Raw genomic sequence first — 16,325 nt, 5'->3', positions numbered from 1 at the left:
TTTTATCCGACTGCTGACAGTTCAAACAAAGAGCAAGGAAGGACGGAGGCGATCGGTTGCAAAGGAAACGGAGGACAAAAATATCAAATTGCAAGAGACGAAGGAAAACTGTGAGAAGTAACTTCAAAAGTTACTGAGAAAGTTCAATTGAACGGGACTTGTTCGCGTGAGAGGCACAAACTCGGCCCACACGCATCACCGAATGTAGCTGAGCCTGTAAGAAACGAGAGTTTCCAGGGGTCGGCCGGTCCTTGACCCATTGAAAATGGCACTTTCATCTTAACCGCCTTGGAGAGAAAATACCAGAAACACTAAATTTGCATGCAATGCTTATGAGGATCAGTGATAACAAGCCAGGCCGATGAAAATGATTGTTTTTTGGCTTGTTAAAAACAAGACCAGAAAGCACTGTCCCGCAAATGGAATACGGTAGTTTCATATCAATAAAAGGATTCATAGTAAAATTTTCAATTAATATCGAATTTATAAAATTTTATTCGATATTCTTACTTTTCATTCCAAACGCCGGACACTACTTCCGCTAATAGATTTTAAATCGTCAGAAACGAGATAAAATGAATATAAGAACCATTCGAGCTTGCTAGTGATAAAATCATATAAGAGAATAAATAAAGAAGACGTTGGAGTTATTAGCTATGAAAGTGAAGTTAGGTTAATTCCTATAGCAAATAATAAGACACTTAGAAGGCTCCAATAACGCTGTTTCGGTTAGCCAGTGACCATCAACGTGGAGAGGTAAGGGCTTGACAGCGAGAAAACATCAGTACCGTAGCACTGTTGGATGCCACGTGACTTCGAACTTGAAGGCTCTTGACATTGAACAGTGCTACGAAACTGACGTCTTCCCACTGACAAGCCTTTACCTCTCCACGTTGACGGTCACCGGCTGACTGAAACAGCGTTATTGGAGCCTGCTAAGTGTCTTATCATTGGATATAGGAATTAACCTAATTTCACAGTAGAAAAAAGAATAATTCGAAAGTACGTACCACTGGCCTCAGAGAAATATCCTGCCCTGTTGAGAAGCAATACTCCGGAAATAGAGCCAACATCTTGTTGTGGTTGGGGATGTCGATGCAGAGTCCGTCTGATAAATGAAACGGACGCTTGGCCCTGATAAATCTAGAAAAGAGTATCCGATAACGAGTGCTCATGCGATTTGATCGAGGGAATGCGCCAAAATCCGAAAACTGAAAACGAGTGCAGAGCAGCGGAGAGGGGGTAAAGAAGTGACAAGAAATTACATAAACGAAAGGGTATTCGGACAGTGGCGAAAGAGAGAGGGAGGGGGGGGTACCACGGAAACCGAAATTAAACGAACCGCAGATGTCCTCGAAGTGGAGTTATTTTTAGCGTGAATTTGTGCGCATATGTTGGGGACTTGTGGGTCGACATCCGAGGCGGCACGCCGTCACGTGACTTGCACAACCTATGACACCAATTCAGACTCAATTCATCATTTGATTTTAGCATTCAATTTCTTGAATAACATTTGACCAACGGAAATAGCGTCTCTGGGGCGCAGACAAGCACAAAAAAAACAATTCCCTCTTAGCATGCGGACAAGCGTTTATACAACGCAAAGCAATGGAAATGGCAGTTTATTCCCCCCTGAGTCCAAAAATGACCACATCCGCATCAACACCGTTAACCCCTACCACTCATGAGGTATCGGCCTGCGGTGCGGGACGGGACGTACCTTCACCCTCGACCAGGCACAGCGGCCCCACCCACTGCCCGCCGACGCACTTGATCTTGCAGAGGCGCGTGGCCCCCAGGGGGCCGATCTCGCCGGGGAATTTCACTTCCGTCACGGCCGAGTAGTCCGTGAACGCCTTGTCACGCGACAGCTGGGACCCGTTCCGCCTGGCGACGGAGGGGGGCGGACACCCCTGACCGGTCCACCCTGAAATGACGAGCGCAACGGGTGGCATTGGTGTTCTCTCGGGTATTCGTCCACCCCTAACCCCCCCCCCCTTGCCTCGCCTATGGAGAGGAAGGAGATGGGGGTGGGGGAACCAGCGTGGAAAAGGACGAGAGAGAGAGAAAAATAAAGAAGGGGGAGAGACGGGGAAGTTGCGGAAAGTGGAGATAATCAGATTCCACTGATTACGACCGCTTTCCCCGATTCCTATCGATTTCACGGATTCTGTTGATTATAGCCAATCCAACCGCCTCAAAACTAATCGCGAACATGAAGCGAAGTGGGCGTAGGGAAACTCATAAGCGTTGTGAATTGCCATTCGGGCGAACACGGTTTCGCTTTTACATTCTTCTCCCGGTAATACAAAGGACGAACAGAGGAGAGGTGGCGAAGACGGAATCGAGCAGATTACAAGCGCAAAAATATTTCCTTGACTGGGACTTGATCACCGAATCTTTTGACTTGCATGGCCAATACTCTAACCCCTTTAGCTATCGAGGAAACGTAATTTACACTGAGATCTGCTGGGGCTTTATGCAACCAAGTGCCCCGATTATTTGGCCAAGAGATGGCGCTAGGGAGCTATTTCACCCACCAAAGGAGAAATAGACGACACATAAGAGGAAAGTAGGTTAGAAATCATACAATATCATAAACGATAGGAACAGTGCGTTTCGTGGCACGAATAGCTAGAAAAAAGAGACGAGCCACTTTGGCCAAATACACATTCAAATACGAAATCCCGCCATGCGGCGAACAAATATTCATTCGCATGCAAATAGATGTAAGGAAAAGGAAAAGGAAGACATATAAAGGACGAACACAGGAGAGGTGGGGAAAGCGGAATCGAGTAGATCACAAGCTTGTAACTATTTCTCCTTTCGAGGGTGAAACCGCTCCCTAGCGCCATCTCTTGGTCAAAGAATCGGGGCACTTGGTTGCATAAAGCCCCCGCAGACCTCAGTGTAAATTACGTTTCCTCGATATGTATAAATAAATATGTATATACATTTATATGTGCATATATATACAGACATATTATGAATAGCCGAATAATTAAAGCAGCCTCAAAACAAGGTTTTCATAAATGTTTAAGAATCTAAAAATAACAGTGGGTCCGGCGGATGAAACTATGCTCTTGGGAATAATTACTTAATAATTAAAGGCGATTAATTTTCGAAGCCTTTGCATCCAGGCCCAGGCAAGAGAGTAGAAGAGCAATGCAGCCTCTCACGCAGCCAGATGACGAAGACAAATACGTACCAACAGTATAGAGCGACAGTTTGTCTGAAGAAGAAAATGCATCAGGAGTCGCCCCTCTCTTGTCACCGTCTGCGTGCACGGAGACATCAGGTGTCATCAGCTCGAGGTGGCAACGGACCGCAATCCAGAGCTGGCGGCTCAGTAACCACTCCAAAGGAGCCCACCCCTCGTTCCCTACCGTCACATCATTGCGGCGCCGACATCGATTTTATGGCATTTTTTCCGTCCCTACAATGCAATCTAACAAACATCCGTAGGGGTACGGATGAGGCGTATCTGGACAAAGCACGCTAACTTGTGGGATAAAGTGTGTTCAGTGAGAACTAGAATGAAATTATTTGATATTTAAATAAAATATTTACCCTATTTCAGCTGATTAGAGCACAGAAATCAACTCGATTGAGTATTTTTGGCAATCATTTCATTTTGAATAATTTAATTGGCTTGGATTTAAATTCAAACATTTTTATTTTTTAGAGGCAGAGCTCGAAAAACGTAAAGCCATTTAACAAAACTTAGTGGTAATAAGGGTTATCTGTTGACTAGAATGTTTGACCAAATTTAGTGCAACTGTCATCAACAATAATATTCTCCTCCGTTATAGTAAAAATTCACCTACCTCTTAATTGCACTGGTAGATATTCTCATTGTTAATGCACGTCGTATTTTAAACCCTTGAACTATGAAAAGGCAAACAGAGATTTTTCCAATGGACTGGATGACCGGGGTGCTGTTTGGGGGTGTTCGAAGACTCCCAATAAGAAATACCTACTGGACAAAACTGGGGGATCAAAGGATCCTAATACACTTAATTGATTTTTATTATTTTAGAAATATAAGCTATCTCTAAAATTAATCCAAAACATGTTTTCCTTTTTTTTCTTGTTCATGTCGACTTAGAGTGCCATTTTATAGAGATCATTGGCAGGGACCGAAGTAAATTTTTGTAAAGAATCATCGTTTTCATTTTTAAACTTTGGCCCTACGCAGATTTCAGCACTTTTAATACTTACTACTGTCACACGCCCTAATATTGGATATTCCTCCCATTCCGTTATCTGAAATGGCCTACCCCATCCTACGACGCCTCCCCGTGTACATGTGAGCAGTAATGGCCTCGTATCCTCTGGCTTCCTTATCTCTCGGCATTATTTTCGAAACCTTCGCCTTTAACATTCCGGCGAATCATGAAAAGTTAGCCCCGCGCGCACACACACACACACATACAAGCACACCAACCGGATGCGACTGCGGTCGCAGCGCCACCCACGTGACCCGGATATTAAAGCTCGGTCAATACACGCGCGCCCTCTCCGCGCGTCCCACAATGCATCACACGCACCCCTTCCCCTCCACGTCCGGGCGAGAGAAGAGCCTCCCTCCCGCCCCCATAATCCACCTACCCACTCCCCGGAAGTCTACATACCCCCCCCCCCCGGCGAGGGATGTGGCAAAACAGTCGGGGAGAGATGGGGAATGAAAGAGTTTTTAATTATGAGGGGTTATTAGTGAAGAAAGGGTTAAAAGCTCGAGAGAAAGGAACACAAGAGTGGGCTGATCAGCTTTAAAGGCAGCATTTCACTCAATGGTTCAAATGTGTACATTTCATTCTTTCTTTCTCTTCTGAAATTGGTTCGGGAGGATTCAAATGAAATGCATCGATCAGTATCTCTCAGCTTCTGATATAATTATAAGAAATAGAAAATTACCTTTGGGTATATCTATCTAATATATCCCGCCATATTCCTCTAATAAACCAGCAGCTCTTTTGTCTCCGAAAATGAGAAAGCTGTTTAAAAATATGTTTCCGGCTAATTTTGAGGCGAAGTTTAATATAATATACTTATCAATTTCAGGCTTCATTTCGTGGAACTATTTGATGTCCATATTAAATGAGTTTGTCATTTTCCACAGCATTTATTTCACCGTGCAACGCGTTTCATCGACTTGCGGCATTATCACCATCATTACGGTGCCTGATGATGCCGCAAGTCGGTGTAACGCGTTGTACTGTGAAATAAATGCCGTGGAAAATTACTAACTCATTTAATGTTTAATACAATAAGTAAGTGGGAATAAATAGAGACGCTTGTTGGAGATAGTTGTTCTCTTGCCAAGGGTTCATCCAGAGGGAACTTTTTAAAATCAAGTAGCACGCTATAAATGCATGACTTCATAGTTCCGCAGCTGCATGACGCCTCACGTCTACAGAGTGAGCCTTTGACTTATCCCCCAATCGAAGCTACACCATGTAGTAAACGCCTTTGCCTCTCCGTTCAATACACCCTGATCAAGCAAACATCGATCCGTGGGAAAGAATTCTGAAGTGTGTGAGAAGCTCAAGAAACGTCATTCAGTGACAGGTGAAATAAATCTTAAGTACATGAATAACGATTCGTCGCACTCCACAAATGTTCAGCAAAATTGATGGCAGGTGTTTGACAATCTGAGATTGGATTCATATTATAGCAGTTATTTCACGGCAGAAGTGTAGATAATGATGCCATTATGTGATATTCAAAGCGGGGCAAAAACAGGTTTTCCACTGCATGATGATGTAAATATCTGACGGTGAATGATGTACACACGGAACAAAAATATCAGGAAATTATTCAACCACTGCCTGACAGCGTGACAGGGGGTTGATAGACGGTGAGTACGGTGCTCGGCCACTGAGCGCCGGAAGGCCCTGGTTCGATTCAGGATGACGCCTTTGGACACCGTCAGCTTCACCAAAGATGTGTGATTTTTCGGGTCCACAGATCTTAATAGAAAAATACGGATGGCACAGGGTAAGGAACTACCCCCCTTATTACCCTGCAAGAGTATTTACACTCACAAGCCGCCACAGGGCTCTCTTGGGTGAGCTTTACCCTCACGCATCAAAACCAACCCTCGGGTCGATTAGTCCGGGGGTGGTGACAATGCGACCGAAGGGATCGTCGACTTTCCCGCCGACCGGGGGGGGGGATGAAATAGCGATTTATTCAATAGATGCGGTGACTCGCTTTCGCGGTCATCTGTCAACAGCCGTTTGACCAATACAAGGCCCTGACTTAACTTTTCTCATAAAATGATCACGATGCAATGCTCAGTTTTTTCGACATCATTCAAGGGCCATCATGCTCTTAATAAGTTTCTGAAACCTTGTTCATTTAATTCCATTAATTTACTCAATTGTTGGATGATGACAGCAATTCAAATATTAAATAAAATGCCAATGAAAACAAAAGAAATCGAGGGAGCGAGTGCCATTCGGTTTCCTAGCCTTCGAAGAATCTCATCCATTTAAGTCAGCAACGACGCTCTTCGCCTTACAGGTGTAATTAGGTTAATGCTGGGCACTGCTTCGATGCATTAACTTCCTCAAGCATAAAACGAGGCCACAGAATCAAAGCTATCCCTTCCATGGAGAATCTGTGTGCCTTCTGGAAGAAAATCAATGCGTTTGAACATGGATTTTACGTGAATTAACGAGAGCTCAAAGCGATTTAGGAAGAACAGAAATTTGTCTCCGCTGACGGATTCCATACTTTGAATAGCACGAAAGAAAAGCAGAATAGAAAAGTTTCTGCAATAAACATGGAATAAAATGATTTCAACTTCATAAAATTATGCAGTGAGCCTATCGCGAAATATATTCACAAAATTCAATTAGTTTCTGAGTATTAAATTCAAATGACAGGTGAAATAAATGAAAAACTCCAATAGCCGTAAACAGTTTACCTTTCTAAACAAAGTACAAATGAGATTAGTTGGCTAACGCCACAAGTCAGGAAGGGGTAAAAGGTAAAAAGGAAAGGGATAAGAAAGGTAAATACGAATACGCGTATTTCGGCCACAAAGTAGCCCATTTCCATTTATTTCATACTACTAGCCGTAAGAGCTCAATTCTATCAATATCCAATGACGGGCACTAATTTAATTAACATAATTTATTTTATGCCTGGGAATTCTTTTTGACATTTGTCATCGGATTTCATAACGTAGATGCATTTACAAGAGTGAGTGATGCGAAATCATTGAAAGTTCCGGGATTTTAGTTAAAAACTTTTTACAAGGACACAGACAAGGCAACGGAGAAATGGGAGTGAACTTAAGCCTCCTGAATACTTCCAAAGGCAAGTTCAGACAAGATGATCACTTTCTTCCGAAACAAAATCACCGAATAATAGCGAGCTCAGGAATTGCGTTCACGCTCCCCGCCCATGGGACTTATCCTGGGTCACGACAGTTCATCGAAAAGCAAAACCATCGCAGAAGGGCGGAGGGACAAGTAGCGGAGGAAGACCAAGGCCGTATTGCGAGGCGCGTCATGTGGCGTCTGTGCAGGCAGGAAACAATACAAGAAACAAAGAAGGAATGAAAATATTGGCGGTAGGTAACAGGAAATAGGCCGGAGAACTGCCAAAAACCAATCCTCTGAATGATAATTCACAATGACGACGCCTCATCAATACCCTTTCGAGAAAACATTGCATTTTTCTATAGGAAAAGAATGGATAGATAAAATCCCAAATGGGATTTCAAAGAACTTCATACTCTGATGATTGCCCCATTAAAACGCAGATGATATTACTATGGAACATTAAAAAATAAAGTGATCATAATCATAATTGGAGTCGGGAGTATGCAAAAGTATTTTAGGAATGATAGGAATTTCAAGATATGAGCCTCGAGCCGGCCGTTTTTCTTAATTAGCTTTTATTTTACCATTTTTCATAACACTTGGTAGGGCAAGGTATCCTTATCAATACCCTCAATCAGGGAACCCTCGCGCCGGCTTAAGCGAAAGGTTTTGGCATAATTAAAGTTCACAACCTAAGCTAATCGCAGCGTCTAGCACTTACTATACAACATTATTATTCACATCAACAAAGTCCTCATATCCGTACAATTCTCATTGGGAAAGAGTTAAAAACCTATTTTTGCGGCAACTCCAAATGATATACGAGTAGTGTTCATAGTGAAGTATATAATACATAGTAAATTAAACGGAGGAATTGAGCGCCGCGGAAACACCTGTGACGCTTGATAATGGATTTCGGTTAAACAAAAGTAGTGGATCTGTTGAAATCGAATAGATCTCCCCGACTCCCTCAAGAAAACATATTTCAAATAGTTATGGAATTACTCTCAACATTGACATTAAGTGGAGCTATATGCGTTGGTTGACAATACTTTCAAGATCAACCTAATTAAAAATTAGCACAGTCATTATGTCCTGACGAGAGGTAATTATTTACAGAAATACGATTTACATTCACCGAGGTACTTTGATTCAAATTATTCTCCGATTTTCTGAGGTAAAGAAATTAAAGCTCAAGAAATGTAAGAAATAACGCGATTTTCTGATTAATAAGCTAAAGAGCGAGATACAGGTAGATGAAACACTATTGCCACGTTCATAATCGGCAATTACTCATTAGCTACTGGAAGTCATGAATTAGTTCTTCGTTGTATTTTATAGCTTTGGGAAGCGATATGAATACTAAAGTACCCAGAGATGGTTTTTTGATTAACCTGGCCAAATTTGAATCTTGTAAAAATATGTTACAATGCCAATGACTTAAAGGCGTCAAGCTGAGCTGTTCGAATTATTTTCAAGTACTTATAAAAACGAGTTGTTACAGTTTTCAAATGAAAATACGTTAAACAGTTGGTGGTGGCAAAGAAGCAGAGTTAAGTCTAGCGTGAAAGGGCAGAGAGGAGAGGAAACAAGGGATATAGGCTGGAAGGGAGAGGAGAGCGGCCACTCGACGAAGCGGAAGCACTTTGCCCATTTAATATCCTCACAAACCTTTTTTGGTTAAACTACGACGGCGAATTGCTTTCACGGTGTCATACACACTTTTTCAGTTTTTATCGACTTAGTACCATCCAAAGATCTCTAAAAACCTTTTTTTAACTCATGAAACCTTGGGCACTGAAATAAATGAGAGATTTGACGACTTTTTACGTCTGTTAACACAGTTGTAAAAAGATTATTTTTTTTTCACATTGGCGAATACCTAATGGTGCTTATGTAGGCAATGCAATCACTGCTCGTGTGCGTTTAATCGAAGTGGTCATGTAAGCAACTTTTAGGCAGGGTGCTCACGTGACTCGGGCAGTCCCATCTTCCCCTCTCGGAGTTTACTTTTGCGATTCTTTATTAACGTACGAATGCACTTATTTTAACAGTCTGAAATTACAAATATTACTGAATATTTCGTGGGAAAAGTTCGAGGCGAATTAAAATAATTGACAGCATTTTATGAAAATAAGTAGATGATACAGCTAAAATTTAGAAGTGCTCTACACATACCCACATATTCACTATTATTATTATCGGTATCCTATCGTTAGGGTAGTTTTTCTACATGGTATCCTGCAAGCCATCACTAAGGTGTGTGGCAGAGGGTGAATATACACCAGACTAATTTTGACCGGAATATAACCCTACCGCGGTCGGACAATGCTATTCTGATCCCTTATCGTTTGTGGAAAAAAATGACATCTTAAATCTTTCTATACTACTCTTAATCTCTCTAATTTTGCTGTCATGGTCCCACCTACCGTAGCACGACGAGGTTAATAACAAATTTGTAACATCATTGCTAAAGAGACGTTCCTCCAATTTATGCAAGAGATTTAATCTGTATTTAAACCTTTCCTCCGTGAGTGATTCCCAACCTAGCTCCTCTAATAATTTTGATACATCACTCAGATTATCAAAACACAAATCTAGTTCCCCTACACTGCACGAGACCTTATCCGGCAATCAATCCGACTTCATCAGAATTCCATATTCTAGCGTGTTTTGGATGGACACAGACTTAAAACGGTACAACTATACATTTCTTTGTCTCTCCTAACAAAGCACAACCTAAAAATCGACCCTTCTTCATCTCCATATACTTTCATCCTCCCTTCATTTCGTCCAACATGCCTAACCTATTCCTCCTTCACATTCCTCGTTTGCCTAACATTCTCCCCTCTATTACGTGAAGTCTTCAACATCTCATTGTCAATCAAAACGCTCTGCATCCATATTTCCTGCCTCCTTTGGATTTCTCCGAGCAATCTACTCTCATCCACTCTCACCATACCTAGAACTACTTCATCAGTTTTCCTTTCTATCCACTTCACCTTTCCCCTCTTTCTCCACACCTATATTTCGAGCACGGGACATGTGTGAATATGGGTGATGTCGCTGGAATCTCGTTAATTGGAATGAGACGGAAGGGGGAAGGAAGGATAAACAGAAAGCGACGGAGCGAAAATATTTACGCGTCGCTCTTCGCCAGTAATCGCATTAGTCGAGGGAGAAACGACAAACCATTGACTGCTGCCGCTAATTCCGCAGTTTCCCTCCCTTTGCTCCCTGTCACTTAAGCCTGTTTCAGCCGATACTCGGATACGAGCGACCGCTAATCTTGCTTCCCCGCGTGGAGTGGCTGGCGGCCATCGGCTGAAGCCATCGAAGCACAACGCAACCTCGAAGCGTCCAGTCCCTCAGGATACGCCGGGGCGGATTGGCGGAGGTTCATAACCGCGTTACATCTACACATGCATCTACATCGAACCCTGCAACGCGCCACGAGAGCTTTTGGTTAGACCATCACCCATTACTGTAATTGGCGACTATTGGCAGTCAGTGTTATATTACTTTCGGGAAGACCGGAGGTACGTATTTCCTGCTGCTGTGGTCACGAACTGCGCGAGGGGTAAATGACTCCTATCGGTTTGATCGACGTTTGTGCCAGCGTTGCGCGATGAATTTAATACGACAATTGATTGACCAGAACTTGGAATGCTACAAATGATCTTAGGACGCAATAGGACTGATTTAATGGTTCCCCAACGCTCAAAGCAAACGACAGCGATCCGTATTCCTCTTTCAAATCTGACGATTCCGTGTTAGTGAATCACCATTATGTAGTGCACAGATTATGGTGGAGCAGCAAAAGCAATAGGACATCATAAATAGCTGTTGAGAACTGATTATTGATAATTTTATGCATTGAATCTCGAACTTCTAAATGTTTATACGCCTCGCGCTATTGAAAGAATTCTCGTCGATTGGATATAATAATCTTTGATCACGTTTGTATCCTAAAGGTAATTTATTTTTTTTATTTTTGCACCGTCCAATACTCGAGATGTACCACAGTCAGTGTGACCAATGTTTTTGTTGAATGGAAAATTATATGCTCCACTGACTCAACAGTAGACAAACAATGTACGGCGACACGTTTCTAAATGCACACAATAGGCATGTTATTCAAGAGGACATAATGGGTCAAAAAATTTTCACGGCCTCGAATCCCTTGAACCAATTCTAGCACTGGTCTACCGCCTGAGGTAGCATTTAAATGTACTAAGTATTGCCACATTTCCAAGGCCCATCTAACATGACGCTAACCCTAAAATGCCTTAAAACGTTAACTTAAATATATTAAAACACTCCTGAGGAATGAAACAGGAAACCACCTCAAATACATCTCTCACAACTGCGGTGGGCCGAAATACGAGAGATATCTGTGGAAATCATCTGAAAACAGACCATCCATTAATGTTTGATGATATGCCATAAACCTTTCAACTTTTGTAAAGTGGTGACATTACGTGACACTTTAGAAGCCTCTAAAATACCACTTTAACTTTATAAATCAATTTAAATACAAAGAAGTTTCTGAGAGAGCGCATAATTGCCTTCAAAGGAAGCTCTTGTCGTAATACCAAGTGTTCCATGAAAAGATGCTAAGCTTTTTTTATTTTTTTGAAGTGCCCTACAATCCGCCGCTAGGGTGTGTGGCGGGAGTGAAAACACACAAGTTTGTGCACTGGCCTGAATGAGGGAATAAATAACTATTGAAGCCAAAGCTAAGCAATTTAATCACTATTGCAATACCTAATTAGGCAGTGAGTCTATGAAAAACCTACATTGACCAGTAGACCAATCTAAATAAATAATAAATGTCATGAAATAGAATTATCATTTAAGAATTATGATTATAATAAATAAGAAGTTTAAATGACGTTTCAAGGCTAAAATTAATGATTTGTAGCAGATGCTCTCACAGCACAGCATATGCAAAAAAATGATGACCTGACCACCTAACAATGGAATAAAGAAAGCAGGTGTATAGTATAATATCACTGCGTCTGATGTGGCATAAGTCTACCTCCAAGTGCGTCGTTTCGCGTGTACAATGCCCAGAATATTAGTTCTTCCCTCGGCCCTCATTTGAAACGGGGGATATAGTATTTCTCATGGTTGGTCCTCTTTGAGTTTTGACTCTCTGAGTGACTGGGAGAGGAGGACATCGAAATTAAACATGAAGATTAAATGATTAAAAATACATATTAAACATAAACAATGCCTGTTTATGGCTGAATTCAGTAGGTACAAGATGCATGTATGCATAACTATACGTATGGCTTGCCTCTAGGCGGCATGGTGCCCCAGTGAGTAGAGTGAACCACTGCTTACCGAAGAGATAAGGGTTCAAATCTGGATGGCGCTTGACGAGCTGTGGGACATTCTAGGCGTCAACACTCATCTTTCCAAATTAAATTGTGGATTTCACGCGGTGTCCCGTTAGGTGCAACTAACTTTCTGGTTTAATTATCGTAGCAGGGGTTGTATGTCTCATAAGATATACTTGATTATCATTACATCCCTAGTTGCTTTCAAGGACGGTACTGTTTTGAAAGGAAGTATATATCTTTTACTCATACCAAATCGTTTCTGCAGGCAAGGGATTCCAGTTAACGAGTCAAACGAATCAAGTTTGGTGAAGACAACATTGCTGTAAAGTGGTGGCCGGTCAGATAGACGGGTATTTCGATGCAACACTTGCAATTACCTCAATGCAATATAAACCTTTACCGCAGTCGTATTCTAACAGGTTCTCAGTTCATACAAAAGCTTCTAATGAGGACCATTTCTATGATAGCAATTCATCTTGGTTGTGATACGGAGGATCTATCTCTATCCATCAACCCTGAGTAATATAATTTCGTGGGATCATTAGGCTATGCGTTAGGAGAAATGAAAACATAGATGACGTGGGCCCGGAACGCAGCATTGCCACATTGCCACAGCGTTATTACATTTGTAGCTGTCCCTTGAAGCATCATCAAAGGAGCAGGAAATTCGGACCAAAATTGAAACTACAAAATGAATTGAATTATTGTTGGGATAAGGATACTCTAAATAGTAATTAACGGGGAACAATATTTACTTGTCGGGCGCGGATCGATTTGACGGTAGGGCGAATGATGACCGTAATTACCTTAATATGTACTAGATAACACGCGTTTCTCCTTCAAAATATCGGCGTACGTGGTAACACATACAAAATATTATTTTGCGAGCGAATCGATAGCCGTTTTGTCCGCTTTATTTAACGAACGAACCGAATGCACCACGGAATCCCATTGAACTCTCCCTCTTTCACGAGAAAACACCAAAGAGCCAAGCAATTGCGACCATAATGATATACTGTGTAAATACAAATATGCCGCGTTCATCAAGTAAATAGGTCGGCGTGATTATAAATTATCGGAAAATTGTGACACGGGGTGGGACTTGAGAGGTATGGCGAAAATCCTCCGGGGTGGATGCGGGACGACAAGATTTCGGCGGTGATGCCCCACCTCACCACCCTCTCTCTCTCTCTCTCTGGGGTCCGTTTCTCAAAGCTACAAGTCGACTTACAAGGCCCCCGAACACAGTGTTAAACGCAATATTAAACTTTGTAACCCAGCAGCCCTGTAATGTGGGCAAGTAACAAATGATGCACCTGCCACTGGTCGCCATCAGCAGGCTCTCCGTGTTCAAATTACGCGGACTCGCACAGAGACTTGTAGCTTTGAGGGCAATCGGACCCCCGCCACTCACTCCCGCCCCCTCACCTTTCTTCCCTCCGTCCCCGCCGTGGACGTGGTGCTGCTGCCTCTGCGCCGCCGAGGGCCCATCGTCCGCGGCGGCCGATGGGGTGTCCTCGCCGACGACTCCCAAGATGAAGATGGGGGCGGCGGCGATGAGGGCCAGCAGGGGGCGAAGCATTCTCTCTCCTGCCCCCACGCCCCCGCTAGTCTCCCGCGTCCGCCCCTCGGGAGTCGGCCGGCTCTGCCTCCACAACCCCCGTCACATACCACCCACACCCTCTGGTGATGGCCCCTTTAGAGGGAGGCGTGGCTCGAAGGGGGCCTCGTCGGGCGCCGCGCGGAGGTCAAGGGGGCGAGGGCTCCGGATGCGGAGTCCGCCTCGCGACGGCTGGGCCCATGGGAAGGCGAGGGACGGCGGTGGCGCGACCTCGCGCCCAGGGGCAGAAGCTGCGTCTGTGAGGAGCGGAGGCGGGCGCCGCCGAAGGTTCAAGAGGGAAGGGACGGAGAGGGGATGGGAGGGGGCAAAGGGTGTGGCGGGCGGGGGCGTGCGCCGCTGGAGGGGAGGGGGTTAGGCGGCGGCGACCCTTGTGTCTGGAAAAAGGTTTGGTGGGGGAGAGATTCGGGGGATGGGGTGGGGGTGGGAAGGGGGCGCATGCTCGTCTTCTCTCCCACGGCCGCCAGTTTAGTACGGCGCCGACCGATAGGGGGGGCACGCGACACGTGGCACTTACCGGGATCGCCGCCCAGCGACGCGTCGCGACGCTCGCCTATCGGGATGTCCGAACCCTGAGGGAGGGACGAGCTGCGTCCTGTGTCTCCAGCAATCGCCTCTTATCGTCACTGAAGTAAATTACTTGTAAACATCTACGGGAGGAAAAGACGATGGGGAGCACGATGAAGGAAAGGAGTAGCGGGCATGACCAATAAGACACGGGGGATTTTCTTGGCAACGGCCAATGGAGAACAAGGGGCAAATATATACAAAAGAACAGGCCCTGTAAAGAAGGATGCTAGATCGGAGGGCGTCGATTAGGGCAAACTACGAGTGAGGGGGACCTGGAGAGAGGAAGGAGTGAGGGGCTGCTGACAATACGTCTCAAATACTGAAGATCCGTCATCCCTAAATCAGTGGCGTGATGAGGGAAGGAGTGAAGGACAAATGTTCCTGAACAACCCCTAATATTCTTATTTTTAGTTTAAAGGTGCTGAAGTGCCGATTTTTATTTCAGATCATCATCGTATGCGTGGGTGAGATCAACTCAGAATTTTATTGTTTTGATTTGTTTGATGAGTTCAGAATGATGGAGATGAGGTTTATCTTTAGAATGCAATGACGAAGAGGAAATGAGAAGCACATTTAAAAAGAATAAAGGAATACCAGTCCCAATGTTAATTTGTAGTGTCACTTACTGTGGCCTAGTGGGTGGAAAATTTAATTAATAAACAGAGAATCTAAGTTAAAACCTGTGTGATGCTGCTTGACACACCCTAGCTATGTGAATGTTTGGAAATCTACCATATCTTGCTGGGAAACTACAAGGAACACTGACAATGGGATGAACTACCACCCTAATTACCCTGTTCATGAGCGAATGCCACATGCTGTAGGGCAGTGGTGTCCAACCCAAAGACGGCATGAATGCCTAAGACAATCATGAATGCAGCTCAATAAGCAATTTTAAACAAGCATAACTAAGTAATATACTAGTGCTTTCAATATTGTATATATCAAATTTCTTTGGTCATCAAGGAGAGGAGGAATTGACCAACCCAAAGATTTGTTAATTTAAGTTGTTAACCCTATAGAAATGTTGAATAACGAGAGCTAGTACATACCGTACAATGATGATGCTCCACAGTGATATGATGTAGGAATCTCTTCTGCATGAAAATCTTGAGGTCAATCATCGGTAGGAAGTTGGACAACCACTTGTCTTATTGGTCACAATGTATGGTACACCACTTGACATTTTAACAACGATTGTCATAATTTTTATGAGCACAGCACTCATAGTGGGAGTGGGTTGATATGCTCAGCTCATCAAAGTGACGCACTGGTAAAATTAACAAAAGATGATGGAATTACCGTGACCAAAACTCACATCTCATGAAAAATCATTGCACAATTCATCATGAAAATTTATGTGGAAAAGCTTAAAAAATGGACATGATGGAAATTGTCATCAAGACCATGAATTTCATACGGACCAAAGAAATTCATTATCACCAACTCCAG

The 16,325-nt window shown here is 43.4% G+C and overlaps 1 protein-coding gene across 1 annotated transcript in view; it reads right to left on the bottom strand.

Moving 5' to 3' along the window:
- The window catches only part of hig (hikaru genki), a 61,524-nt gene extending 47,062 nt beyond the window's left edge, over window positions 1–14,462 (bottom strand). The window contains exons 1-2 of the mRNA XM_071588487.1: window positions 14,114–14,462; window positions 1,721–1,927 (exon numbers count right to left, since the gene is read on the bottom strand). Of these exons, the coding sequence (XP_071444588.1) occupies window positions 1,721–1,927; window positions 14,114–14,267 (361 nt within the window). The 5' untranslated portion in view covers window positions 14,268–14,462. The remainder of the gene's footprint in view (window positions 1–1,720; window positions 1,928–14,113) is intronic.
- Between the last annotated feature and the right edge of the window lie 1,863 nt (window positions 14,463–16,325).

Source organism: Hetaerina americana, unplaced genomic scaffold (assembly GCF_022747635.1).
Source record: "Hetaerina americana unplaced genomic scaffold, ioHetAmer1.1.p SCAF_3, whole genome shotgun sequence".
Taxonomy (NCBI): Eukaryota; Metazoa; Arthropoda; class Insecta; order Odonata; family Calopterygidae; genus Hetaerina; species Hetaerina americana.
The sequence above is the reverse complement of the archived record's forward strand: the minus strand, read 5'-3'. Positions and strand labels throughout refer to the sequence as shown.